Source organism: Festucalex cinctus, chromosome 18 (assembly GCF_051991245.1).
Source record: "Festucalex cinctus isolate MCC-2025b chromosome 18, RoL_Fcin_1.0, whole genome shotgun sequence".
Taxonomy (NCBI): Eukaryota; Metazoa; Chordata; class Actinopteri; order Syngnathiformes; family Syngnathidae; genus Festucalex; species Festucalex cinctus.
In genome coordinates this window covers 299,682-326,061 of record NC_135428.1, presented here as the reverse complement: position 1 = coordinate 326,061, position 26,380 = coordinate 299,682, and the positions used below count along the sequence as shown (strand labels likewise).

Sequence of the window (26,380 nt, the reverse complement as noted above, 5' to 3'; positions counted from 1 at the left end):
CGTGAAACGTGATTATTAGAGGGAGTCAAAAAAATGTAAGTCATCGTAAGGTTTCACCTCATATATATGACAGTGGGGTCAAAAATAAACCAAATGGGGTCAAAAAGGGACCGACCCAACTTTTTTGGGTTATTCAAACGCACAAAACGACACAAAAATGCGGATTGTTCATTTAGCTCGACACAATCGTTCAAAAAGAAAAATTCAATTGAATTGGGTAAAAAGGGGAAAAAAAGAAGCTTGCGGATTGTTCATTTAGCTCGACACAATCGTTCAAAAAGAAAAATTCAATTGAATTGGGTAAAAAGGGGAAAAAAAGACGCAATCAAAGAAAGCCCACCTCTCTTTCTGTGTGTTTGTCATGGTTTTGAATGCCACATGATCGCGTGCGGTCACGCGAGACACGGCGGCAAGTTGTCGGCATCGGGCGTAATCCCGGGTGACAGTTGTCAGCCCGCTAAACAATCATGAAGCTGACAGGCAGTGACGGAGACAAACGCGTTGCTTTGCCGCAGCTTTGGCCTTGATTATTTGGACTTTCCATGTTGCCGTGCTCATCCAAGCTGGGGGATCTCTGGCAAGATTGATTGTGCCGCACCACCGATCAGGGACGAGACGAGACGAGACGAGACGAGACGAGACGAGACGAGACGAGACCTCCCCCACACTCGAGCTCTCCTCCAAAAGCCAATGGTGCTCTGCAGAGAGGAGCTTAGGGAGCCCCAGTCTACACAGAGGCAATATCACCTGATAAATTGCCTTCTCTGGCAGGATTACGCACCGGCCGGTTGCCAGGGGTCTTCCCCACGAGCTTTCGGGGAAGACATCGCAAGTGGGGCCATTTGTTCTTGAAATGGACAAGCAATGATGGCCTTCAATCGTGTAGTCTGCAGGCCGTTCCATCACATTGAGCTATTCAAACAATCCTTCTCATCTTCCCACCCAATCGCAACGGAATCCGTGGAGAGTCGTCGTCGTCTTCCGACGAGTTGATTTGCAGTGGAAGATGTGTTGAATGCTTGCTGAATGCCTTCAGGACAGTCCTGATGCCGACCACTTGTCATTGCCTCGAAATAAAACTAAAAAATTGTTGACTTTCTCACACATTACTCAGACATCTGTTAACATTCAATTGAAAATCCCAAGAAGCGAATGTTCCTTTTCTTAATGTCATTGTTAAAATCAACCCAAATAGGTACAAACAAACCAGGGCTGATTTTTTTAGTTAATTCAACAATGATTGGTCGGCATTTTTTCCTTGAGTTGAATTAGTTGCCCCATTTCTGTAACGATGGACTTTTGAGTTTCTTGCATTTTGGAAGTAGAAGGCAAAGTTCTTTTTCGGATTCATATTTGGAAAGCTTGTGCCCTCGTCAATCAATCTTTCGATTTGACAAGTTGGCGCCTCACTTGCGTTCTGTTCCTTGCATTCCATCTTCAAATAAAGGCACTCTTGCATGTCTCTTCCTTCATGGCTCAAAAGTGGCCAGCATCAGCTCGACCCTCGGTTAGAGGTGACATTGCTCGATTACAAACGATTCTGACAGATACCCGACAGCAAAAGTAAGGGGAAAGTCCAAGGACCATGAAAAACCATAAGACGCAATTGCAACGACGTGGCGGGAGGTTCGTGTAACCGGTTGAACGCAAACTTGTTGAAACATCATCACTGGTGGGGATTGTTTTTGTTTTTTTTAAGCAAAGTTGACCTGTGAACGTTCCACTAAATGAGCTAACATGACATTTTTTAATGACTAGTACAAGCACACCATTAACTGTATCATTGAATTGTAGCATCAGGACGCAACCGTTGGAATTGATCCTGTTCTTGTTCCAATCCTTCTCTTCTCTGTCCATAACCGGCCAATCCCGTCTTTCTGTCGCGACTGATTTCTTGTCAAGGGCTTGGCACGAAAGCCCACAGTCGATCCCCTCGGAATTCCCAAGTTGTCAAAGTCGACGCTCCGTCTGCAATCATTTGACCTTTGGTTAGCATCGAAGCGCATGACCACATTCGTTCCCTGCTTAGGGCCTCTGTAATTGGCGGCAGCGCTGTCACAGGCTTGCTTGCTTGTCACAGGCTTGCTTGTCACAGGCTTGCTTGTCACAGGCTAGCTTGTCACAGGCTTGCTTGTCACAGGCTTGCTTGCTTGTCACAGGCTTGCTTGTCACAGGCTTGCTTGCTTGTCACAGGCTTGCTTGTCACAGGCTAGCTTGTCACAGGCTTGCTTGCTTGTCACAGGCTTGCTTGCTTGTCACAGGCTTGCTTGCTTGTCACAGGCTAGCTTGTCACAGGCTAGCTTGTCACAGGCTTGCTTGTCACAGGCTTGCTTGCTTGTCACAGGCTTGCTTGTCACAGGCTTGCTTGCTTGTCACAGGCTTGCTTGCTTGTCACAGGCTTGCTTGCTTGTCACAGGCTTGCTTGTCACAGGCTTGCTTGTCACAGGCTTGCTCGTCACAGGCTTGCTTGTCACAGGCTTGCTTGCGTCCCCTGACGGCCGTCACAGCGACGTCGGTGCTATCCGGCGGCTTTGAACGTTTCATCTCCACTTCTCACTGCAGTCACTGACAATTAAAGCCTCGTGATGCATCGTTGGCTGCTTCCATCCGTCGTACTCGCGAGACATTGACAAATAAAAGGAGAACTCTGCCAGGGAAGAACTTGTGGAAACTTTTCGCAGGTGTTGAAAATAGCATCTCATTGTTGAGCACAATTAACACTTGGCTTTGCTGAAAATAGGGATGTTGTTTGTTGGTGTGCCGATGTTGACGGTATTCTTGGATTAATTGGGAGAATATTTACACTGCAGCTAGCCGGATGCACTTTGAGTTTGATCTCATGAAATAGAAGAGACGACGTTTGGGAAAATTCATAGTCACTTCCGCATGTTTAATAGTGCAAACTAATTAGTTGAAGAAAGCTGTTTGCCAACGAGAATGGAAATATTTTGTGCTGCCTGGCCACTGCTCAAGTCACTCATTATTCAATGGAATAGAAGTTCCTGTGAATTGGTATGCGATGTTTGAATATTATTCTGTTTTTGTAAACGTCTGCCTGGCCAAGATAAGAGGTCACGCCTGCCAATCCTCAGCAGCAAAGGATCAATAGGGATGTCGGATGCTTTGAGTTTTTGTTTTTCTCCGCTCTCTAATAAAGGAGCTTTTCGTTCCCTGTGCATTTCAAGCCACTAAAAAGACTCTTTTTGACAAACAATGGAATCACTTAACTTCTGGAAATGGATCAAGGAAGCCACAACGCCGTACGTCAATTCACGTTTTTTTTTTTTTTTTTTTTTTTTTAAGTGCATTTACAAGCCATCAACAACCTGTAGACTGTTTTGTTCCTTTCCACACGCTATCAATGTCAAATTGCATTTCTGATTGGATTTAAAATGGCCCTTGTGAAGGACTTTAGAAAAAGTGAAACTGTCAACCGTCGTTCGTCCTGCATTCTTGAACTCTGACTCCGTCGGCTTTGAAAACATTTGCTATTATTTGTTCCCAATCATCACCGCAAATAGCTTTGATGTGTCTTCGAAGCAGCGACTTACTTGGTCCACAGCGATTGAGTTGCTTTTGGTTCGGATCCTTTTCTGCACTTGGACGAGAGAGGAAACGAGTTGGATAAGAAAGTGCAGTTGATGAGGTGAAGGTGTCAGACGGACGGACGGATAAAAGGTGGCAAACGCACCACGTACGAAGACGGACCTTCTTGTCCGACTGTTGACTTGACACAATCGGCATCGAGTCAACGTCAAGTTGCTTTTTCTTTGCAAATGGAAAAGTAACAGCTGGACATGCTGAACAACACTTTTTCCGCATCTGCTGGATGGAGCGAAGTGTGCTGACAGCTCAGTGAACAGCAGCACTTCATGCTCGTTGCTTTTGGCTCGAGGATTTGGCAGGTGCTGCGTGATGTTAACGAGGTCCGCACACTTGTTTTCCTGTGCAAACTTTGAAAATGACGTCAAGTGGATCATTCTGGTTAGGATTGAGCTGGGAAGTCAATAATAGTATCGTGCCCGTCGCTGCCTAATTGATCTTTGTTCATGTTGAGACGTGTCGTAATACGTCCGCGCATTTCTTTGGCAAAACTTTGGTCTTCTAGTCTTGTCAATGACTTTGCCAGCAGGGATTATAATAGGTGCAAAGAACTGCAATCTCGAGGTTGGTTTATGCTCCCTGGATGCTAAAAAGCAAACAAAGCATCAGTTGCTTCTCAAAACAAAATTTGCCATTGAGATTTAGAATCCAGTAACGATTGTAACGTATTGTATTGTTGCCGGGCGGTGGTCTCGTCCGCTGGTTTGTGAATGTGTCACACCCAAAGTTGGCCGGGATAGGCTCCAGCTCACAAAAATGCTGTCGAGAACAGATGCTTTGGGCTGCTAGCGTGAGACGCTCACATAACATTTGTGTCTGTTGGAGTGTAAGCATGATCTGTTTTTCTTTTCTTTCTGGCTGCTTTACTAGAACACCGCAACATCGTAAACCCAAAAATCGATATATATAAAAAGTTGAAATGTAGTTTAAGTGAAACTCGCAGTGAAATTGAATTGGGGTAAAAGTCCCAGAGAGAAGAAGTTGGGCACATATGAGAATACTTCTTCTGCCAATCATTAAAATGTAGCAAGTGTCCAAGCCCCCATTCCGGAAACGTCCCCTGGGGAGGGAAAAAAGAAAGGCAAAGGGATGCAAGGCATCGACGTTTTGCAGTGACTGATACACGATTGTATGTAAAATTGCATGTAAAAAAAGCTCGCTCGCTTCCGTCTATCAGCTGGATTATGCCGCATCCCCTCTTACGTAATGTTGCATGTAATATTCATTTGGCTGGTTTCAAGCAGCGCAAATAGGAGCTGAAGTCGAATGCGTTTTCACTTTGTGCATGACAAAACATGCTTTAGCAGCTGGCTGCTTCCATTTTCATCAAACTTATTTTTGCCTTACTCGTTTCCCCCTCAAAAATATTCTGATTATTTCCCCCCTCTCTTGCATTGTCATGCTCATGAACCGCCATTGTTGACTAATCACCCGTTTATGGAAAGGGACCGCATGTCTGGCTGAAAGTGCCTCAAGATTGACATTTTTTTTCAAGACGCTTTGCAATGAATACATTATTCATGCACTCACACATTCACACTCTGGTGACGATAAACTACGGAAGTCGCCACAGCTGCCCTGACGGAAGCGTGAATCCCAATACACAATACAAATAAAAAAAACAAACAAACTGATGACTTGGTTTAAACGGGCCACGTTGTTTGTCTTCTTCGGTTTGTGTGGTTGAGGTGAACATCTCTTTGCTCTTTGACATTTTATGAAGGGAGAAAGAGAGGAAAAAAAAAAAGAGTCAAGAATGGAGACAAATCGGATTCAAGTCACATTAGCATTCAGAGAAATGTCATCAATCAATCAATGCCGCATCCGCGTGTTTCTCTCAGTAACCTGAGGACTGCACAGACGTATTTTAGATGATACAAAAGCAAACAAACTCCCTGAGCTTTTATCAATACCTGTGATTGATCGTTTGACTTTGTCATTTGAAGGCAGCGACCGCAGCCTTGACAATTGATTTGATGACTCTCATGATTTCAAACATGATTTTAACCTTTTCGTTTTTTGGCCAACGTCATTGTTCGTTCTCCTTGGAAACGGTTGCCAGGGCAAAAGTGAGGCTCGAGCAAGCATGAAGCCGATTGGAGATGGAGACCGAACGGAGTCGACCGGCCGTTTTGCCTTCAGGAGTTGCTTTAAGATCACGCAAGTGAGAAGGAAGCTCGCGGCACAGTTGACTCCGAGTCACCTCGCCGGAAACAAATGGAGGCGTTAGAGGAAGGAAGTCGATCGGCTGCAACGTGGCTACAAACGGTGGACAAGGTTGGATTGCACCGCATCATTCAGCCCACAAAAAGTCACATCATCATATTGATGAACCAGCAGCAGCTTATCAAATGACAGGACAGTTTGAAAGGGAACGGCCACATTTTAGGGTCCGGCACGAAAATGAGAGACGACCAATCATCAAAGCGCGCAGCTGTTTGCCTTTTCCCTCGGCCTGCGTGCGCGTTATTTTCTGTCTCTGCGAGTTATTCAGCCGTGTGTTGGGCTGAGTCATTCCGACCGGAGGGTAGCGGACATTCAAGGCAACAACTCATGCAAGCCCCCGGTGGGAAGCCCACTTTTCCAACGAGACGTGTCTGCCGCTGCTGCCGCTGCTGCTGCTGCTGGACTCACCTCAGGGAGAGCCGGCAAAGGCGCTGATGCGGAAAGAGCGAGAAAGTGTGGAGGGATGATACGTGTTGAAGGGTGATCTAAAAGTAGCCCCCTCGCTAACACCCCTCTGGTGTCAACACGTAGACGGATACACCACGGGTGAGACAAAATATCAATACAGATGGCGTCTCATGACACATGATCAATAACAAATAGAAAAGATCTGTTCCTAGTTCCAACATTTGTCTCTGAGGTTATTAGTTGCATAGCAGGAAGTGGCTCCAAAAACATTTTTTGATTTCTTCTAAAGTGGGTCTCCATCCACCTGTTTTTATTCAGATTTTCAAGCATTGCGGAAATAAACCAGAATGGAAATGCTAGAAAAAAAAAAATGTTTTTACACTTGTCAGCATATCGATAAATACATTTGGGCTTTGCCACAGAGATGTTTCGCTAATCTTGCCCGAACAATGTCGAGCCAGCCGCATAATGTGGGCGGGCGAGGTCGATTGTGACAAAAGTGCTTTCAAAACAACTAAAACTCGATCAGCAGTGATGATCATCCATGATCACTTTTGACGAGTATCAGGAAAAATGCAACATTTTTGATGTTGTTGCTTTTTCAAATGTTTGAAGTCTTGAAAGACTCGAAGGATCTCTGGAGGAACGTCAAGTCGCAGCTTTTGGATTGATGAGCGTCTCCGTTGCGCCGGAAGCGACGAGGCGAGTGACTCGCGTTGGAGTTTATGTGCGTCAAACGCAAGCGTGCCCATAAATGTCGCACTTAGCACACCCGCGACGCCTCACGGCAATCTCCATGGTGGACAATCACAGAGCCTCCGTTCTCGCAAACGAAATGCATTTTGAAAATATCCGTTTTCAAGGGTGGCTTATCAGCATCTGTGACTTTTATCTGTGGAATTACCCAAAGTGTCCTCAAATTTCACAGTGAAGAAGCAAATCTGTGACAGGCTTTTTTTTTTAAATGCACCTACAGATGCTAATACTCGGTGCAGGCGAAGCCATCGGCGCTTCCCTGAAGGGTCGTTACAAACTTTTTGCCCCCCCAACGTCCTGCCTCACAGCTCTCAATCTTTCCAAAGTATCCTTGTAGCAAAACGCAAATGACATAAAGATCATTACATTTTTTGGGAATGTCTTTTTTTACGGAGTTTTAACGCCGTCGATTCTTCACCGACGTCAGACGGTATCTCCTATGAAAAATGATTTCCGTGCCCTTTTGTAAAAACATGTTTATAAAATTGCGATAATAGCAGAATGAATGCCTGCGTGTTCTTGCAAAATTGTGTGTGTTCAAAGCAACGTGCACCTGTGACACGCATGCATAAATACCTGAAAGGCTTTTTGAAATGTGTCCAAGCCAACCATTCATCTGTGATATACTGTACAATATACGTACAAAGTTGACATATTTTGAAGGGAAAAAAAGGGCATCTTTTTCTTCCCTCGAGTTTTGATTTTCTTGTTATTATGCCTCAGGCACATTTGAAATCAACGCAAGCTTTTCTCTGGAGACGGCAGGTCATAAATAATTGATTTGATAAAAAAAAAAAAAAAGTCAGGTAACAAGCACAACATTTGACCATTTGGTGCTGGAAACGAGGTCAACTGTATCAGCAAAAAGAAAAGAGAAATGTGGATGAATATTGATGTGCTCTGGCAACTTCTTTTCTTCACAATATGAACATTTCGGTTCTGCTGTTGTGTATTATTAGTGCTGTCAAAGTATGTCCTGTATTAATCACATATTAATTTTGATCCTTTTGGTACGTTAAAGTAGCACAGGTTGTGTTTGAGCAATCAATACAACTACATGCATTCAAGTAATGCATTGAATCAATGTTGATGAATGACATTCAGAATATTTGTTCATGTTAAAATGAGGGATGCTCCGACCCACTTTTCGATACGATACCTTTGGTTTCAGTATCTGCCGATACCGATCCAGACTAAATTCACATTCAATAAAGAGAACGGCATTTCAAATATGGGGAGAATAATTAGTTCGTTGGTTTGAAACATCGTTATTCCCAACAACTCGAGTCAAACCGAAAAGCTGTTCAATGATCTGAGCTACGGACGGTACAACTACAATCTTCATGAAGTGTGCGTGTGAATCATTTTTGTGTTCGAAGTGTGTGGGAGGAGTAAACGTATACATTTTTGTTGTTGTTTTTTTATGAATCTAGACGTATCCGCTTGATGAACGGGTTACCATTTGACTTCTTTGATCACTCGGCCCTCTTTAAATTTCAGCGCTTCATTGTATCATGAACAATTCAACGCAATTCTCAGCTGAACATTAAATTCAATTCCCGCGTAATTGATTCTTAAGGTGCGGACATGTTGAGTATTCTGACGATGCGAGTCGTGCTTAAGGTTTGCGGGAGTCTCCGGGGACGGCCGCTAATGGAACGCGCTTTGCGCTGCGTTTATGTACAAGCGCGGCGGTCGATTCATCGTCTGCCCGCGGCCGTCTTGACGGTTAAGCCGCCATCATGAATCCGTGTTGGCGAAGGGAAGTGCAACTTGGGCAACCGTCTCAGAGGAAGATGGAGGGCAAAAAAAAAATCTTCATCTGTCGTAAACATCACATGCGCCAGCCGTCATGTCCCGCCAGGAAGGTCAAATTATCGTACGCTTGACATTTGATCATAAAGTCAACAGTTAAGAAATGTCAACTCGAATGAAATATGTCGTGTATCGATGGAAGTGCGGTCATTTAAAAAAAAAAAAAAAAAACATTGTAAAAGGTACGGTGGAATAACTTCAAACACACACACACAGATATAAATGCACCAATTTTATTGTAAAATTTCACAGCAATGTGCACTTCCCTTATGAAAAGTAAGTTTTGGGGACTATGCAGACGCTGTGTCCTCTTTTTGTACACGCAACTCAAGAATTCCAGATGTAAGCACAATTTCATCCATTTACTTTTGTCACTCCTATTTTTTATTGATTTGTTATACTTTTTGCCCCCAACATTGATAGCAGTGGAAAAAGTTTTGTCTGTGCTCGAGAAATAATCACAAAATAAGTAGAGAGACGATAGAAAAGCAAATTGTGAAAGTCAACATTGAACATGCACATATTTGATTGCAATCTCCACTCATGATGAATAAGCTACAACTAATGTTTTGAATATATATATATATTTTTTTGTCATCCGTACCATTGTAGGTTTTCATATTCCAGATGTGATAATGATAATGATAATGATAATGATATGTTTGCGGCTTGAACACACAGACGAGTTTCAGTGCAAGGTCACGTCGTCGTCTTCATTGATATTTGAGCAAACTCCACAAACAAAAATGAGATGTCGTTCATTTTCCTCAGTTGCAAAGTCTCAGTTTGGCATTGAAGTCTGTAAATTGAAATACAAGAAGACGACGAGCAGTCGTGTAAAGACGACACTTAAGAATCGACAACGAGGAAATGTGGCAGTTTAGGAATGCAAGAGCAACGTTCGTTCCATTCAAAACGGGAAAATAGGAATGATGGCCGACAAACTAACGTTTTCATCTCAAGAAGCTTCTAGAACAGGCAAGTCAAGAGTATTTGATACAGACAAAATTAACAAATGCTCATGATATATCATCCAAAATACACATTGTGGGTTTTTTCTTGCCAGAAATTCACTTTCATGAAAGGACTTTATAAAAATGGAAGTGGCCACTGCAAGGAACGGTTTTCTCCGTCCTCCTTCCTGATGTTGACAAATGCCGAAAATAAATAAATATAACTTAAAAAAAAAAATGAAACAATTTCCCAGGAAATGTGGATTTTTTTTTCCCTTCCAGTAAAGCTGAAAAGTCACATTTGAACAAACGGGGACGGACCTCGGTGAGAACGTTCAGCACAACATAGAAACAACACAACAGAAGATCCATTCACATACTGACAAAAAAAAAAAAAAAAAAAAAAAGCACCCTTGATATGAATGCGTTTTTTTTAAACATACTAACATAAAGTACAATTTATTTCCATGAAATCAATAAATACCATAAATAAATAATAAATACTCCCACCCTTGGATTATTATTATTATAGTGTCATTTGATAGAATGTGATGAGATTACAAAATATATATATTCATATAGACCCCCTTTTTTTTTTTTTTCTGAAAAGCCAAAGGGTTTTCTTCTTTTCATATTTTATATACTGTACATCAAAATGTGATTTACACACACTCTTTAGTGAGATTATTGATGTCATCTATCAAAACCGCTCATTTCATTTTTTTTCCCCCCTACGGTGTGTTTTATATATATTTATTATATTACACAACATTTACAACGCTTTGATTGTGTCCTGTTAGCACAAGACCACGTAAAGCAAAAAGGTTTGGAGCAAAGGAACATTTCGGACTTTGGGCGCAAACAAAGAAGTTGCTAATCAGGCCGGTTACAAACAAAAACATGCGCAACTGTTTTGTGTTTTGTGAGCTCCACAAATGATCTTCCGATATCGGCACTGACGTCCGCTTTGGAATGTTGATGACGAGGTTCTTTGTGGTCGACGCGGTGAAGGACAAGCAAACGTACCGTCGATGGAGTTTCATTTGCATGGATGTCACATAACGCGTTGATTCTAGAACTTTGTTTTGTTGAAAGCTGTGAGGAACATAAAAACTCAAAGTAAGATATTTGAAGATTGTTTTCACTGTGGAATTAACCCTGAATGATACCGAGCAGCAACCGACAAAAGAAATGCATGTCGTGTATTTTTTCTGGCCTTGAAAGGTGCATGCAATAAATATAAACACTATGCCGTCGTCAAATATTTACAGTATTTGTACAATTGTGCGTAAACGGCGTTGTCGTCTTACACGCGTAAGCATTAAAAGTCCTTTCAATTAGAGATGGGCATCGTAATTCATCAATTTCTCGTTGATTTTGAAAGTGATGGTGAACTCGGAATTCGGCCTGCTAATGAAGCAATCGCATTCTTGATTGATTCATTTCGAAAGGATCCCTTTAACTACACAAAGTTGATCGGCCCCCACGTAGACGTCAGGAACCACCAGACAACCGTACGCAGCACACAGCAGTTGACAAAATTGCGGGAGACCATCTTCATTCACAATGTTTCCGAAGCAATTTGGCCACGTTATTTTCTTTCTCTACGTTTATGTAAGCGTCTGCTGCAAAACCCGCCGGAAACGCACAAGCAGAGGTCAAGGAAAATGGCCAACATGGCCACGCAGGAGAATGCGAGGGAAAAAAAACGACTACTTTAGTGTGGCGAGTGACATGAAATGCCCATCCCTAATTGTTGCTCTTTTAAAGCGCGTGACACTTTGCAGCACAGATTTGTTGAATTGCTTCCGTTTCAGCACTTCATTTCCATTTGTGCACGAAAAAACGAAAAACAAACCAAATGAGGCGTTGGCACAGTGAACAGAAGATTATCACACACAGGAATAATTGGAATCGGCGTTTATCGATCTTTTCATGCCGCTTGAAGTAATGCTACAGGATTTGCCGCGTCTAAACTGAAGAATCGGATCCAATGACGAGGTTAAGTGAGGGAAGTGCGCAAATCAAAAAGGGTGGCGTCGCCCCTCCTGAAGAAAAGTCCGGAGCGCGGCGATAAGGCCGGCCGCGCGCTCTTTAAAGATAGAGATAGGAGACCCAGTAGACCAGGTTGAAGAGCCCGAACGCAGTGGGGAAGAAGATGCGCGCGTACGAGTCTATCTTGGCGATGCGGATGTGCAGGCGGCCGTGCCTCCAGGCGCCCGAGCGGCAGTCCTCGAAGCAGCAGAAGAAGCTGGTGCAGTCCTTCCCGTCCAGGCACTCGTAGCCGTACTCCTCGTCGCGCTCCTGCATGTGCGTGGCGTTGTTCATCTGGATGGCGGTGGCCGAGCGCGGGCGGATGTCCACCGTGGGCGTCTGCTTTTCAACAGGAAACCGACAGTTAGCGCTTCACGTTCCGCATCCCTTCTGATCCAAATTCAAATTCATCCTTCGACCCTCGTCGGCACAACTCACGGATCTCATTTGCGCCGCCGCTTTGTTTCGCTGCCGTTAGTCGGCAACGTCTGATTATGCATAATCAAGCCTTTTCAAGTCGAGAAAACACAAAGAGAGCTTTAACTACCCCCCGCCGTTATAATTAGTTGGCTCTATAGCGACTGTGGGTCAGTCAATGCAAATGACTTTTTACGGGCCGCTCAATGAGGCAGTGGTAATATTTTTAGTAGCTTCAATTAACATCTACGTACGACCAAGTTGATGAATGATCAATTGGCGATGTGTCGGACTGGGACACGTTTTAGAAAATGTGCTCACCACTAGTGGGCCTTGAATTTCTGAAACAATTCCGTATTTCCTCAAAAAGTGACCTTGAATCACAAATGGCACAGTAGCTGTTTAAAATTAATTGCTTTTCGGAGTGGCTCCTTTCCTCAAGACAAAAATAGTTAGTAACTAAAATTATTTTTCGTTTGTGTGTAATTTGAGCTCAAACTTAACTTTCATGTGCATAATAATTCATATGTTGGGGAAATGCCTCTCTTTTCATACCTTCATGCCTTACTCCAACGATAATCAACAAACCCTCGCCACTATGTGAGGAAATACAGTCGGACAAAAATGTCATTCTAAAGGAAACAGTGAGGTTTGGAAAGTGCCATTTTCATCCACTTCTTATCACCACTTTCTGTTGCATAAATTGTGATTCCAGCTGTTGGGCAGATGAAATGCTTTGTCAGCATTGCGAGGATCCTCGACCTTGCTGATAAACGGAGGCGTCACAGCCGTCTCCGAGAAAGAGCGCAACAAGAATTTCACCTCACCACTTCCAATCAAAAAAGTGTTCTCTTGTGATTAAACTAGTCAAAACATTCTGAAAATAGTCCATGCATAAGATTCCAGGATATCTTTCAAAAGATTATCGGACCATGGTGACAGCAACATGAGAAAAATCTCATGATGCTGCTAGCAAGCGTCCTTAAATACGCGTCGAGCACTCAAATTGACTTCAGTCATTTCCTACAGCCTCATTTGGTCCAGCACTTGTGCACAAACCCGTCGTCCCTTTTGAAAACGACACATAACCCCGCATGAAAAGCAACATATGGGTCGCTTTGAGCACTTTTTTGGGGGGTCCAAATGAACGGACAGCATGTCGAGTTCATGAAGGGATTAAAGCGAGCAGGTTATGACTCAGTTCTCAAAGGGGATCGCTTCTTAACTGGAGGCGGCGCAATGAGTGGCAGCACAAGCAGAAGGAGCATTAGCATTAGCATTAGCGTTAGCGTTAGCGTTAGCGACGTCCCGCTCACGCCGGGCGGGCTGTGCTGGGTTGGTGTCAGCAAACAAACAAAAACAACCCAAAACAAAGGAACAACACAGTTGGCAACTTTAACTGACTGAACAGTAGACAACCTCTGAGGAAACAAGTTCTTTGCCTTTTGACAACAAATTCCTCAAGTCAGACAAGCAGATTTTGATTTGAATTCAACGTGTGTACTTGTCAAGAGCCACTAAATCACACTAAATCTCAAAGTGGACGTCATCGAAGCAAGCGTTTGGGAGCTGCGACCCGCCCAATTTGGACATTTTAAAAGGGGTAGATGGCGGCCGTCTTCATTTGAACAATCTGGTCGCTCATATTGGCTTGATCAGACATTGGCCATTCCGAGTGGTTACGGGCCGACCAATTTTATTGGTTAGCCAAACAATCAATACAATTGGTAATAATAGAAATGAAGTCTAGATCAGTGATTGTAGACCAGCTGAGCAGTGTCTACCCTGAGACTGGGAGGTTGTGGGTTCAATCCCTGGCCAGGTCATACCAAAGACTATCAAATCGGGACCCATTTGCCTCCCTGCTTTAAATTCAGTTTTATGGGTTGGAATTGGGGGGTGAGGTCACCAACTGATTCCTGAGCGTGGCCCCTCCTGCTGCTCACCGCTCCCTCAGGAGATGTGTCAGGGAACAGGGAACAGGGAACGAATTTCGGCCCACTTAGGCGGGTGTGACAATCGGTGGTACTTGTTTGGGGAATCCCGTGACCCGCGGGATTGTTGAGGCAAACTTGGATCGGCGCCATGTCTGCTGCTTTGCACAGCCAAAAGATCTCAATTAGGTGCTCGATCCACATTCGTACCCCAACAAGCTTCTGGTTGTGAAAGGACTACCCGGACTCACCCTTCAAGACACAGTCGGGTGTAGAGCTCAGTCATGACATGACCAGAAGCCAGTTCAGAGGTTCAGCTAAGTACTTGGAATGGCCACCGCCAAACTGGTGAATTGTTGCGGACGTGTCCAACCTGAGCTGACCTGGAAACCGAAGAGACCACTGTCCATGTAGTGCATGTGTAAATTTGGATTCTTGCTTGCTCCCTTCCACCTTTCTTGGGTCTTACCTGACAGCTAAAAGCACCTCCAATTAGACTCAACACATTGTGGGGTTGTCTGTTTCAGTCTGTTAAGGCTCTGCTGACTCTGTAGGAAGTGTCAGGTTGAGAAGCCCAACGAACACAGGAGGTAAAAGTTTCACTGGCAGGACGAGAGGTTGAGCGGGGAGGTGGGGGAGGGGAAGCTTTTGCAGCCGCGTGCCGTCGACAAGACGACAAAAGTGAAACAGGACAGAGGGAGCCAGAAGCGGTCCAAGCTGGGCTGGACTCATTGTTCCATTGGGATCAGTGGGATGCTCATTTGAATTGTTAAAAAAAAGAAAAGAAAAAAAGTCTGGCTGGCTGGCTGCCTCCGCACTGTGCACAGCGGAGAGCACCGTTAATGTCATTTTCCTGAAAGCTGTTCATCAAACGAGGAGGTGTATCATAAAAATGCAGGGAAGATCAAGAGGGAAGTGATTTTGCTGTTAAACAGACAGAAAAAGCCGCGTGGTGCTCGCTTGGAAATGCAGCAGAGGCATGCAGTTAGACACAGGCAATATACCTTGGAGGAAAAGAGCCGCAGGAGCTTTTGTCCAGACAGGAAACAAAGAATGTGAGGAATTGAAGAATTGAGAATCAACAACAGCAAACAGAAAAGCAGACATCAATAACCACCATTCAAAAGAAAACACAAGATAATGCATGGAAAGAAGAAACTGAGAGGCGAGACGAGATATTGCATCGAGACATACATAGCATGACGGCACATGGGGAATGCATGGTGGGATATATCGCTCCTCTATTCCGCTTTTCCATTGCACAGTAGTGGCTTTTCGAAATAGTACGGTTGGAGGCGGGGCCCCGTAATCGTACGGTCGCTAACAAACAAAAACAACGGAGAAGAACGAGGCTGTCGTTGACAAACGGGAGATCAGTGGCCGTGAAGCAAGATGCTATCAGCTTTGCATGCTTGGAACCAATCCAGGCTGACCAGGTACTGTGCAGTGGCAAAGGGCCGTTAGCATTCGGGCCAATATTCAAATCATCAATTGCGAGATCTGGAGAACACGTGCGATGTCACCTTGATGGGGAAAAACGCTGACTCGGACGTCCTACGTTGAGAATAGACAATAGACTATTTGTTGTGTGAGGGGTCAGCCGGGCACGATCTCTTGATGGGTTGAAGCCAGCGCCCTGACATGTGACATGGTTGGAAATTACAACGGTAGCAGATGTGCGGTGGATTAGGCGACTCGACGTTTGAGCTTAAGGCCTCGCTCGCTCAGTAAGTCGAGGTGACAGTGATCGCCAAGATGCTCCCTTAGGGATACTAAGCTTCCCCCGCCCTCCCTGAGGATTAACACCAGTGCAATACTGTGGGGGAGGGACAATGTGCCTTAACCTACGGAGGCTATAAAACGTCGACACGAGTCTGTTGCAATGTCAGCTTCTTGTGATGTCAAGAGCAATTTTCAATGTGACCTGTCAAACAAAATTGGGAAAATATTTATTTCTCAAGGGGGACGTAAAAATAAACAAGTGACAACAAGTAGCCCGTTTGGGTCCAGACCAATCGGAAATGGAACATAAAAGCTGACCTGTTGGATTTGGAAGGCCACTCACCGGGTTTTTCTTCTTCTTGTCCTTTTTGGCGCTGGGTTTCCTGTTGCTGACAAAGTAGTGCAACGTGCCGTACTCGATTAATGCGGCAAAGACGAAGATAAAGCAGACGGACACAAACAGGTCCATGGCCGTCACGTAGGAGACTTTCGGAAGGGACTTCCTGGCTATGGTACTCAAGGTGGTCATGGTCAGCACGGTGGTGATGCCTGGTAACGACAGAAGAGACAACGATCGGATACCAACTTTCCAACTCTTGCCATCCTGACGATAATCATGGCGAGGATCCCAATCGAAAAAAGATGCCCCCCTTTTCCCATCAGAAAAAAAAGATGGGCGTTAAGAAACTGCCAGTACATCAACTCGTTATGTGTACTGTCGATTTCAAGTCGATTTAGTGTATGTATTACGTATGTTGAGAATTCAGAGGAACATTCATCGTTTGTTCTTTTTTGCTTCGGTTCCGCTGCATTTCCCGTCTTTCATGAGCGTACCATCTGATGAATCCAGCTGTGCCTGATCTCAGTAACCACGACGACAATGGCCAGTGTACATAATAATGAATGTAAAAAGAGGTTGGCTGTTAAGAGGACGGGATCTGCAGGAGAGCTGCCTAAGCAGCTGTTTTGCACTCCCCGTCCGTCATCCTTTTGCTCAACGGTTCTTCTGCCATTGACCAGCAACACTCACACTACATTGCCGCAAACGCCATCTGGCGATGATGTGGAACAAAGCACATGGGAAACGTTTGTTGATGCGATGGCTGAGACGACAGATTAGCACGAGCATGAGCAGCACAATACCTCCACGATACAAATGAAAGCTTCCCTTTTACAAAATGGCCTGCTTTGCTTTGGCCTACTGTGGGAGTCTACCAAACGACATGTCTGTCTCAAGATGAATATTTGGCCATCGTGAGGGAATTGGTTTATTTCTGGGTGGCACTGAAGGATTACGAATGATGTCATCTGCATTAATCCACTTCCCAACCACCTGGCCGACTGAATAAGCTTTCAAAGGGAAAATGTGGATCTTCCTTTCTTGGTATAATTTTAGCCAGGATTTGACGGTGTTAGCATTTCCACAGCAAATCATGTTGGAATCCGCCAACGCGCAAGTACGCAATCTATTTTTAGAGATTGACAAAGTCATGACGACAGCGAGGTCGGTCGGAGGAAGCTTTCTTCTAGTCCCCGGCGGATTCTTCTCTGAGGCCAGATAATGATCACATCACGTGGATTTCAGCTCAAACTTTTCAGCTGACGAGGAGAAGGAAAAATTCCCCTGCAGGTGAAGGAAGTTCAAAGCCGGACATGTTTTGTTGATATTTCAACTTTTGCTCTCGTTCCGCGTATTTTTGCAGCCGCTGTTTTTAGAATTGTGCTGAAGCTGCATCCCGCCATCTTTGCTGCTGCGCCGCATAATGAATGTCTCATTAAGGCATGTGAGCAAACGTGGATATTCTAATCAAGATGGACTCGATTCCTGAGCAGTGTGCCGCTCTCAGAGGAGGCAGAAGAAGAAAGGGAAGTCGACGACTGTTGAACGGAAGCTTAAAGGGACAGCAACATGAAAAATCAACGTTTTGGAGCTTTGAGCCGTGTTAAAATGCTAATTCCTCACCAAACACATGACCCAAGTGGTGTTTTCCTCCATTCGCAGGGGCGAGAAATTCTAGGTCATTCTGCTCTCCAAGCACCAGCCCCTCCCAACCTGAGAAAACGAGCCGTTGGCACTCTTTAAGGTGCGGACCTTATGACGCCCTCACCGCCTCTGCGGAGTAAACGCACGCCCACTTTCTCGGAGACCTCCATGGGATAGTGAACAAAGTCATCAGTAAACACAAATGAATTCAACGCAATCACTTTATCCTTCACATTTGCAACGCCAACGTGCAATTACAATTGGCTGTCTTAAAATCCCACAAAGGTTCTGGCTGACAATTCTGTAAACTACAAGTCAAACTTTTGTACTATTGAACCTAACTGAATGAATAGTGTAGTGTAGTGGTTAGCGTGCTCGCTCTGTAAGCAGCAACTCCCCAGTTTGAGACCAGCTCAGGTTTGAATTTTTTTCCCCTCCTTGTACTTTCCCTTCGTCCCTCTCCTGCCCTTCGGCCTCCACAATTTCTTGTGGCAAGGAGCCATTGTGTTTCAAATGTTTCTCGAAGAATTGATGGCTTGCAAACGCAGATGTCCAACGGCAGACTGCAGTCGGTTCGCCGGGAGCGCGCCAATCACGCGGGGAGAGGCGGGCTTTTACTGAACCGGGCCTTTTACTTCTGCGTTCGAAAACTAGCCAGCGAAACATCTAATATTTCATTTAAAAAAAATTACATCGCCGTGGTGTCATCAGTAAGACTGAATATGAGATGTCTATAGTTAATTAACTGTTGGAAGGGCTTAAAATATTGTGGCTGGCGTCATCCCTGTAAGCGTCACCACCACGACGTGCAGTTGCACGATTTTGACTGCCAGCACGTCAAATGTAAAACACAAGCTCACCTAACGACGTCCTGGCTGGCACGGCATCCTTGTTGATCCAGAACGAGACCCACGAGAGGACGACGATGAGTGTGCATGGGATGTAAGTTTGGATGGTGAAGTAGCCCATTCTCCTGCTCAGATCAAAGAAGACCGTCAGGACCACATAGTCACCTGAAAGAGAGGGAAACCACCACAAGATTGGAAGATCCAGACACTTTGGTTCAGTCCACCTGTCGGTATGTGTTGGCCTGTCTTTACGTTACTTGGCAGCTCAGCGTGGCTCGCACATCTGCTAATTGATTAACATCGAACTGTTAGCGGTGTGGGAAACCTCCACTGGCCGATCACGATGACTTGTAACCTACGGGCACGCGTCTCAGTCATTCGTGTGTGCGCGGGAGAAAGTTCGATGGCTGCCGGCAGTTGGAAATAGACGGGCTGCAGCTGGGGTACGAACAGCTGGCTAATAATCGCCCCGTGGGAAAGGGCGCAGCGCCGTTTATTGCCAAACAGCCGACATCTGTGTGTTTTCGCGCTGACGCTAATGAGCGACACAGACAGAAAGACGCGAGACTGTTCCTGTTTCTTATTTTGCCGCCGTCAGCGCCAGCCGATCCGGGTTGTAGCATCTGGATGGGGACCGAGTCCGGGGAATCTGTCCCAGCATGCACTGCTCTTTATCACATATATGTCATTTTTGCCGATGCAGGTTGGTGATTTGTAGGTGAGACGAGACTGAGCGCACTGTTGGAATTTGATGAGCAATAACCCCTGAAGCAGCTGCTTCATACATTTATCCCGGCTTTGTCAGCAGCACAAAAGCATCAAAATGGCCTTTCCAACATGGCTGAAATTGCCAAACGCTCGCCTTCATCCATTCACAGGTTTCATTACAAGCCGCAGCACTTGCCAAGAGGCCATTTTGTGGCGCCATTATCGACCCGCGCCCTACACTGTGGCAAGCTGATGTATCAGGATCAGCCCGCCTGCCATTACAGCAAAGCGTGCGTTTGTTCGTTCAAAAAAAATGTCCCCCTCATTTAAACACGAAATTTCAGTTACTGTGCAAATGGGAATATTTTCACAATGGACTTGTAACAGAATTATTTTATTTATTTGGCCACAGACATACTGGTCCTACCCACTTGAAATCAAACTTGGGTGAAAGTGGCCCCTGATTTCAAATGTTTGACACTCCTAGCCTACGTAACACCATAATATTGATCACATCAATAAATAAACCGATAAATGACAGGACTAGAATGACAATTGCATCTAAATTCAGAAATGAAATGTTTGCTACGCGTGAAATATTCATACCGCTTGTACTGTAATGTATGTTGGCAAAGCGTTGAAATTTGTTTTCAGGGACTCTGAAAGTGAGCAGAAGCCCTGACGTGGCGTAGAGCTCTCACGATGTAACGTTTTCTTTTATTCATGACCATCGCCAGCGAGAGGTCCAATTTCCAACCCGCAGAGCAGCAGTGACTGTAATGAAGCATCTCGTACGCGTACGCGTCCGTGACGCTGTGTCATCGCAGCCTTTCACGTGTCTCCAACACCGCCTGCCCACTAACAATCATCTCATCCCAAGTGCTAATTTCTCCTGGAACGAGAACACAAAAGATTACAGATCAGGTCTCTGCTCACCACAAATAAGATCAACTTATCATCCATCGCTGTAATTTCGTTGCTTTTAAGTCAATCAGCTGCCATTTTTTGCTGACCCAACCCATGCAAAAATACTGACAGAAGCACAAACCTGCCATGAAGTTTTTTTTTTTTTATTGAAGATCCCACATCTACTTGGAGCTGATGTAATTTACGGAAAGCAATAAAAAAGTTGGCGGGTCTGATCATTCATCAGAAATCAGCTCTTTATTGTTCCAGGCATCAGACGGAATGAGAGCCGGAGCCATGCGGAGGAACTTAGTGTAATCATATATATATATCCCAAAAAAGAAAAAGATATTTTGATTATTATATTAGAGGAACAATTCTTGTCCAAGTTAGATAGCGGAGAACGTGTGCGGAACAGCCACAGGGGGGAACGGTAGGAATGAAAGCAATTGGGGATTGCTGACCAGGTGAGAATCTCATAGCATCATTTTGCTGTCAGACGGGTTGTAAATTGGTGGCGATACGGACAGGCAGCGGAGAGCCAAGGTGCACGCTGGCCGTCGCAGGCCGCTGACGCCTGACAGGACGTCCTGTCAACTTGCGGCTTGCGGATAGGAGAGGTGACAGTCTATGGAAATGTGCGGCTTTGACTGAAAGACAGGACGCTTGCTAATGACCGGCCGGGGTCGTGCCTCGGCTCCTTGCCAAGGGTCAATGCTACTTAGCCAGAATGCTAGCTCATCACCTTTTTGGTGACATGACGGACAAGTTGCCGTGTTGCTCGATTGTAGCATTGCGGGCGGTTTTTAGGCGACGATAATGTATCGTCATTTATTTTAGCCATTGAATAGCACCGTCAAAGAATATTAACGTACACGTCGCTTTGAAGTTCCTTTTACCTTGGTTCTGACATATGTAACAATATCATAACTGTTGGATATTAAACCATAAGCAAAGGATGTCAACTTACGTATTCGATTGAGGAGGCGTATACATATGTCACAATAAGTTCCACTTCAAGATTGTCGTCAACATACTTTTTCTCTTTGCAATCATTTGCAATCATGCAATGATTTTGTCCTGGCTAAAAATGATCATTTTTCAAAGACCATATTGCAAAACTGCACCATGGAATGTATCCAATAGTTCCATTTTTTTCTGTATTTACTTGCACCTCACCTTGTCTAAAAATGGCTCCATTATTTCTTTCTCACACACTGAGCAGAGACGTGATTGAAAGTTGTTACGTAAGTTGTTGAATTCAAGGCTCAGCCTGCTTCCCTTCACATCGTCTGTCTCCTTTTCACAAATCCAACATGCTATCACCTCTTCTATCTCACAATGACACGGTAGATTGCTCTTTACAATTGCTGTCAAGACTTTTAATAGATGTTTGGATTAGAGGGGTACAATTTACAAGCCGAAAAGTAACTTCAATGTTTTTGTCTTGAAATGGGTGCTGGTTTATCATCTTTGTAACCACATGAGTCGTATTTCCCTTCCACGACCGCCATGTCTTCTCTCGCTCTTCTTTTTTTTTTTTTTTTTTTTTTATCTGAGAAGAGGAAGTTTATGTTGGATCAGATAATGCCTTTGAAGACAATGTCATCTTTCTTGCTAGGAAATTCAGTGGCTGTTACCGTAAGAATTTAGTAACCAAAGCGTTTGTGAACGAGATATATTAAAATGAACTGCAGTAACTCTTCCTTTGGAATATGAAAGCATTTGACACAGTGCACCGTCGTCTTCTCGAGTAAATCCTGCGCTTTGCAGCTTTTGCCAAACTGGTTCAGTAATTACTTGAGTGATAAAACTCGGAGTGCGACATGGCTCAGTTATACCTCATCCCTGTTGGACGTAAAAATGGGTGTCCCACAAGTGTCAGTGTCGGGCCCCATCTTATTTTCCACCTCTATAAATAATTTAGGTGGTGACTTAAAGCAAGCAAAGGGTCATCTTTATGCAGATGATACTTTTGTGTTCACCTCAGCTACATCAGTAAGCGAAGCAATTACATATTTACAGTCAACTTTTGTTCAAGTGCAAGTTTCTTTTTAAATGCTACAAAAACCAAATGAATTTTTTTTGGACGTCACTTTGTCAACTCTGGATGGTACTTCAATAGGGAGGGTGTCGTCCAACGAATAGATATTTGCTTGGATGACAAACTGGCTTTTGGAGTCCATATTGAGAGAGCCTTTAAAAAAAAACAAAAAAACTCCAAATCCCATCATTCAGAGGTTTTAAAAAATGTTTTAAAATAAGTAATGATGGAACAATGCAACTGTTTTTAATTCATGTTATTTTGAAATAATTTGCCTGTGACATATCTCATGCATGTATGATTATGATGTGGCGGGTGATGTTGTTTGAAGTTTTGTTTTGTGGCTTGTCTGTTATGCAACTGATTGCCACCTGTTTTGGCTGGGACTCTTGGTGGTTAAAATAAAGGTTGAGTGCAAAATGAAAATGAGCGGAATATTGCCTCTCAGAAATGGAGAAGGCTTGTACTCGTTCCACATTTGCATGAAGGCAGGTTAATCCTCTTAGTAAACACAGTCCGAGCTTCTCTGACTTCAAACTCAATTTCACTGTATCCTTTGCAAAAGTGAATGCTAATAAATCCCTTGCGCTATCTGTGCCACTCATTAGCATAGTAGGCCAAGATCAAACATCCGAAGCTTTGTACAGGTTATAAGACTGGATTCTATAAAGCTGAAGCAATCCATAAAAGTGTTAAGTAAGGGACGAGACAGCAGGTAAACACAGTCGAGCAGAAAATCAAATACGTCACACATTTTCCCTCCCAGTCTATAATATCGTCAAGGCCGAGCAACTTTCCGTGCAAGTCCGCATGAAAGGCAAACGTCTCCATAAGCAACATCTCTGGCACGTTTTTTTTTTTTTTGTATTAGGCTCAGCAATCGACCCCCTCCCCCCTTTTATTATTATTATTTTTGAAATACCCTTGCTTCCCTCTCCTCCCTGACCTCCACGCATGCCTACCAGCATCTCCACTGAAAAACAACCTCAATACGAGGTGATTTCCATTTGGGAGGCAAATGCATTCGTGTGTCCCAGTTTTTATCCATCTGAAGCTTCTGCGGCAAACTGCGGTCGTGCCAATGAAAAGTCAATACAGGAACAGGAACGCAGGTGTGTAATCTCGTAAATCCATCTTTTCCAGCTTCAAACTGTGCGCTTATGTCAAAAACAAACAAAACAAAAAACTGTTTGAGGAGATGAGGGCGATTGAGGCTTTGAGCACTGAGCGAGATTTAGATGAGGGATTGGAAGAATAATCGGTTCATTGTTGACAATTGAATAGATGTGTGGATTGCTGATTAACCGTGTCTGAAAAGTGAGTCCACACTTTGACTCGGTTGGCTGAAATACGTGTTGGTGACGTCAAAACAATATAATAATAATAATAATAATAATGTCTTCATGGAAAAAAAAAAAGGAGTCACTCCATTTGCTCGCAATGTGTGGAAACGATACAAATGTAACTCGCATGAAGGACAAAATATGCATCAAGTATTGTCCCATATGGACTCATTCAACAAAGATATCAAGAAAGATGATTTATGTATTGCCTTCAAAAGAACTGCTGGTTGTAAATCAGGTGAATATTAGCCAACGAGCGGATGAGTATTCGGGGAAGGCGTCAATTATTATTATGATTATTATTATTGAACTTGACAAAAGGAGGATCCTGAGCGAGTGGCAACATTTATCCTGGCCGTCATCGCAAGTGTCACCAGCGGAGAGAACTCTGCGAGCAGCGCACGAGTGGACTATTGGATTATTTGGGCTTTTCTCTCCATAAAAACAAAACACTTTGTGACGGTCATTTGATGAAAGAGTTGCATGCGGCGTATTATCACATTTGCTCATTTACGAGAGCAGATATTTAGGAGTCCCTTTTTGATTGACTTCTCACTGTGATGTGCGCCGCTCCTCTTCTGCTACTTTATGGCAAGCTTTTATATCCAATCGGGACTCGGTAACAATAAAGCAAACGATTGGTGTCCGTTTTGTTGCGCTCCCTTTGCCTCACCACTTTTCGTGATTAAACTTTGACAAGCGACCTTGCCTCCCGCCGCAGTTAGATTTTCTCTCGCGAATGCGATAAACTTTCCTGCGTCAATAATTCGACTCATTTGTGCTTAACTTATCACTGCGTCTAAAACACGTTCCTGCACTTGCAATCAGTCAAAGGCAGAACCGAATGTGATTCTGAGCGAACAAAATATCCTTCGTCGATTTTCAAATATTAGCTGAAGTTTATGTTATCAACTTGTGAATTATTGGAGGTGAGCAAATATAAAGCTCTTCTGATTCATTTTGTTCACACCGATGAGTACTCAACTCGTGGGTAGTCGCCGATACGGAATCATTTCTTGTTACGTTTCAATTTCTGCAAATGTACGAAAAGTTCATTTGACTGCGATGAATGACATTTTAATAAGCATAACAAACGCGCTTATTGTGGATTCACAAACATGTCACGGCTGTTCCGATGTAAACATTTTGGTTCCCTCCGCTGAGGACGGCATATTTGGCCTTTGCTTTTATGCTTATCTTATGGCAGCAGAAGTGCGCCTGCTTATGCGTCTGTCTTTGCGGATGAAGGTCTCCGTCGCCATTTGCAGCTCCAACAGCCTAAATAAAGACGGGCGGAGGATGTGCTTGCTCACGCTGTACGAGGGAAGGCATTTGTTGTTTGCTTGTTCCTCTCAAGCGCAAAGCAATGCGGATTTGCCCCCATCAACAAATCATCTGTAAACTGTGGAGCTCCGTAATGGGGACACGGCCACTGATGTGTCTCGGGGCTTTCGCCGCTCAAGCCGAATCACGCAGGCGGACGCACACAGACAACAGGGCGCGTGCACGGCACGGCTCTCGGAAGGTCGCGCTAAGAATAACTTTCCGTACGTCGCAAAGCCCACAAACTGGCTCGTGATCCTATCTTGAAACGCCTTATGGCCGCAAATAAGAAGAGTACGCTGGAGGTGTTGAATGAAATGGTTCCATGACTCATTGCGACGAGCGACCCAACCAGACAATCAAGTTGGGAAATGACACGCTTAGCCTTTATGCTTGGACGGGCCGGAAAGCCTTCAGGGCATCCATCTAAGATGGTTTTTGTTTTTTTTAGCTAATTTGTGCCGCAACTAAGACTCACAGACATGGTGAGCTCTCTCTGTGGATCTGACTAACATGAATGCACCCACCACACTAACAATCTATAAGGTGGACTGCTTTAGTTTGAACTCAACTTTTTGGACGCTGCTCTGAAAGACTCCACGTATTTAGCTCGATAGACTTGACATCAATTTTGCACACACTCGCTGAACTAGCAACGCTAACATTAGTTTGTTCTCAAAAAAGTTCAAATGTATACTGTCAAATCCCAACAATAACACTCGTTTTCTTCCAAAAACAAAAACAAAAAAACAAATCAAGGGTTGTGGTAATACAGAAGCGGCTTAATATGAAGAAGAAGAATTATCACATTTATCAGTCTACGACAGTACCTCCTACGGGGTTGTAAAAAAAAAAAAATCATTGATTTCTTCCTTACTTAATGTACAACGTAACTGGAATTGCTTCACATTGTGTCAATCAAAGTCCATTTTAAAGCAATCACAGAGTGAAAGACATTTAAAAGCAAAGTGAAGAATTTAAAAAAAAAAGAAAAGCTTACGAAAAGGGACTAAAATGAGTGGAAAGTGCAAGAACAAGATTTTTGAAAATAGTGTGAAAGAATATCATACATGTGGAAAAAGAGCAACATTTTGAAGCTGGAATGAAAATAAAATTTCATTCAAATTCTGAACTGTGATCATAAAGGATGGAGCGCATTTAACACAAGTACAGAGAAAAGCAATATATTTTCAAGAGGGCTATTATATATACACGGGCAATAATATTTAACTAACAGCTGACGCGACCATGCGATTCCTAGTGATCTTTGCATGGATTTGAGGGTCATAATTTTGTCTCCTAATTCTTTCTGCATTCCGTATCATTTTTTTTTTTTTCCGTGAGCGCGTGTTGATA

At 43.9% G+C, this 26,380-nt stretch overlaps 2 protein-coding genes across 6 annotated transcripts in view; one reads left to right on the top strand and one right to left on the bottom strand.

Moving 5' to 3' along the window:
- Positions 1-26,380, top strand: part of LOC144005951 (uncharacterized) — a 136,903-nt gene that overhangs the window by 88,986 nt on the left and 21,537 nt on the right. The window lies entirely within an intron of this gene.
- The window catches only part of gabrg2 (gamma-aminobutyric acid type A receptor subunit gamma2), a 28,534-nt gene continuing 11,181 nt past the window's right edge, over positions 9,028-26,380 (bottom strand). Inside the window, exons 6-9 of one of the 5 annotated variants that reach the window (XM_077504258.1) lie at positions 18,713-18,865; positions 16,212-16,417; positions 15,151-15,174; positions 9,028-12,134 (exon numbers count right to left, since the gene is read on the bottom strand). In XM_077504258.1, coding sequence (XP_077360384.1) covers positions 11,856-12,134; positions 15,151-15,174; positions 16,212-16,417; positions 18,713-18,865 — 662 coding nt within the window. In that variant the 3' untranslated portion in view covers positions 9,028-11,855. Of the gene's footprint in view, positions 12,138-15,150; positions 15,175-16,211; positions 16,418-18,712; positions 18,866-26,380 lie in introns of those variants that run through there. The other 4 variants (XM_077504262.1, XM_077504260.1, XM_077504261.1 and 1 more) reach the window with 4 other exon arrangements.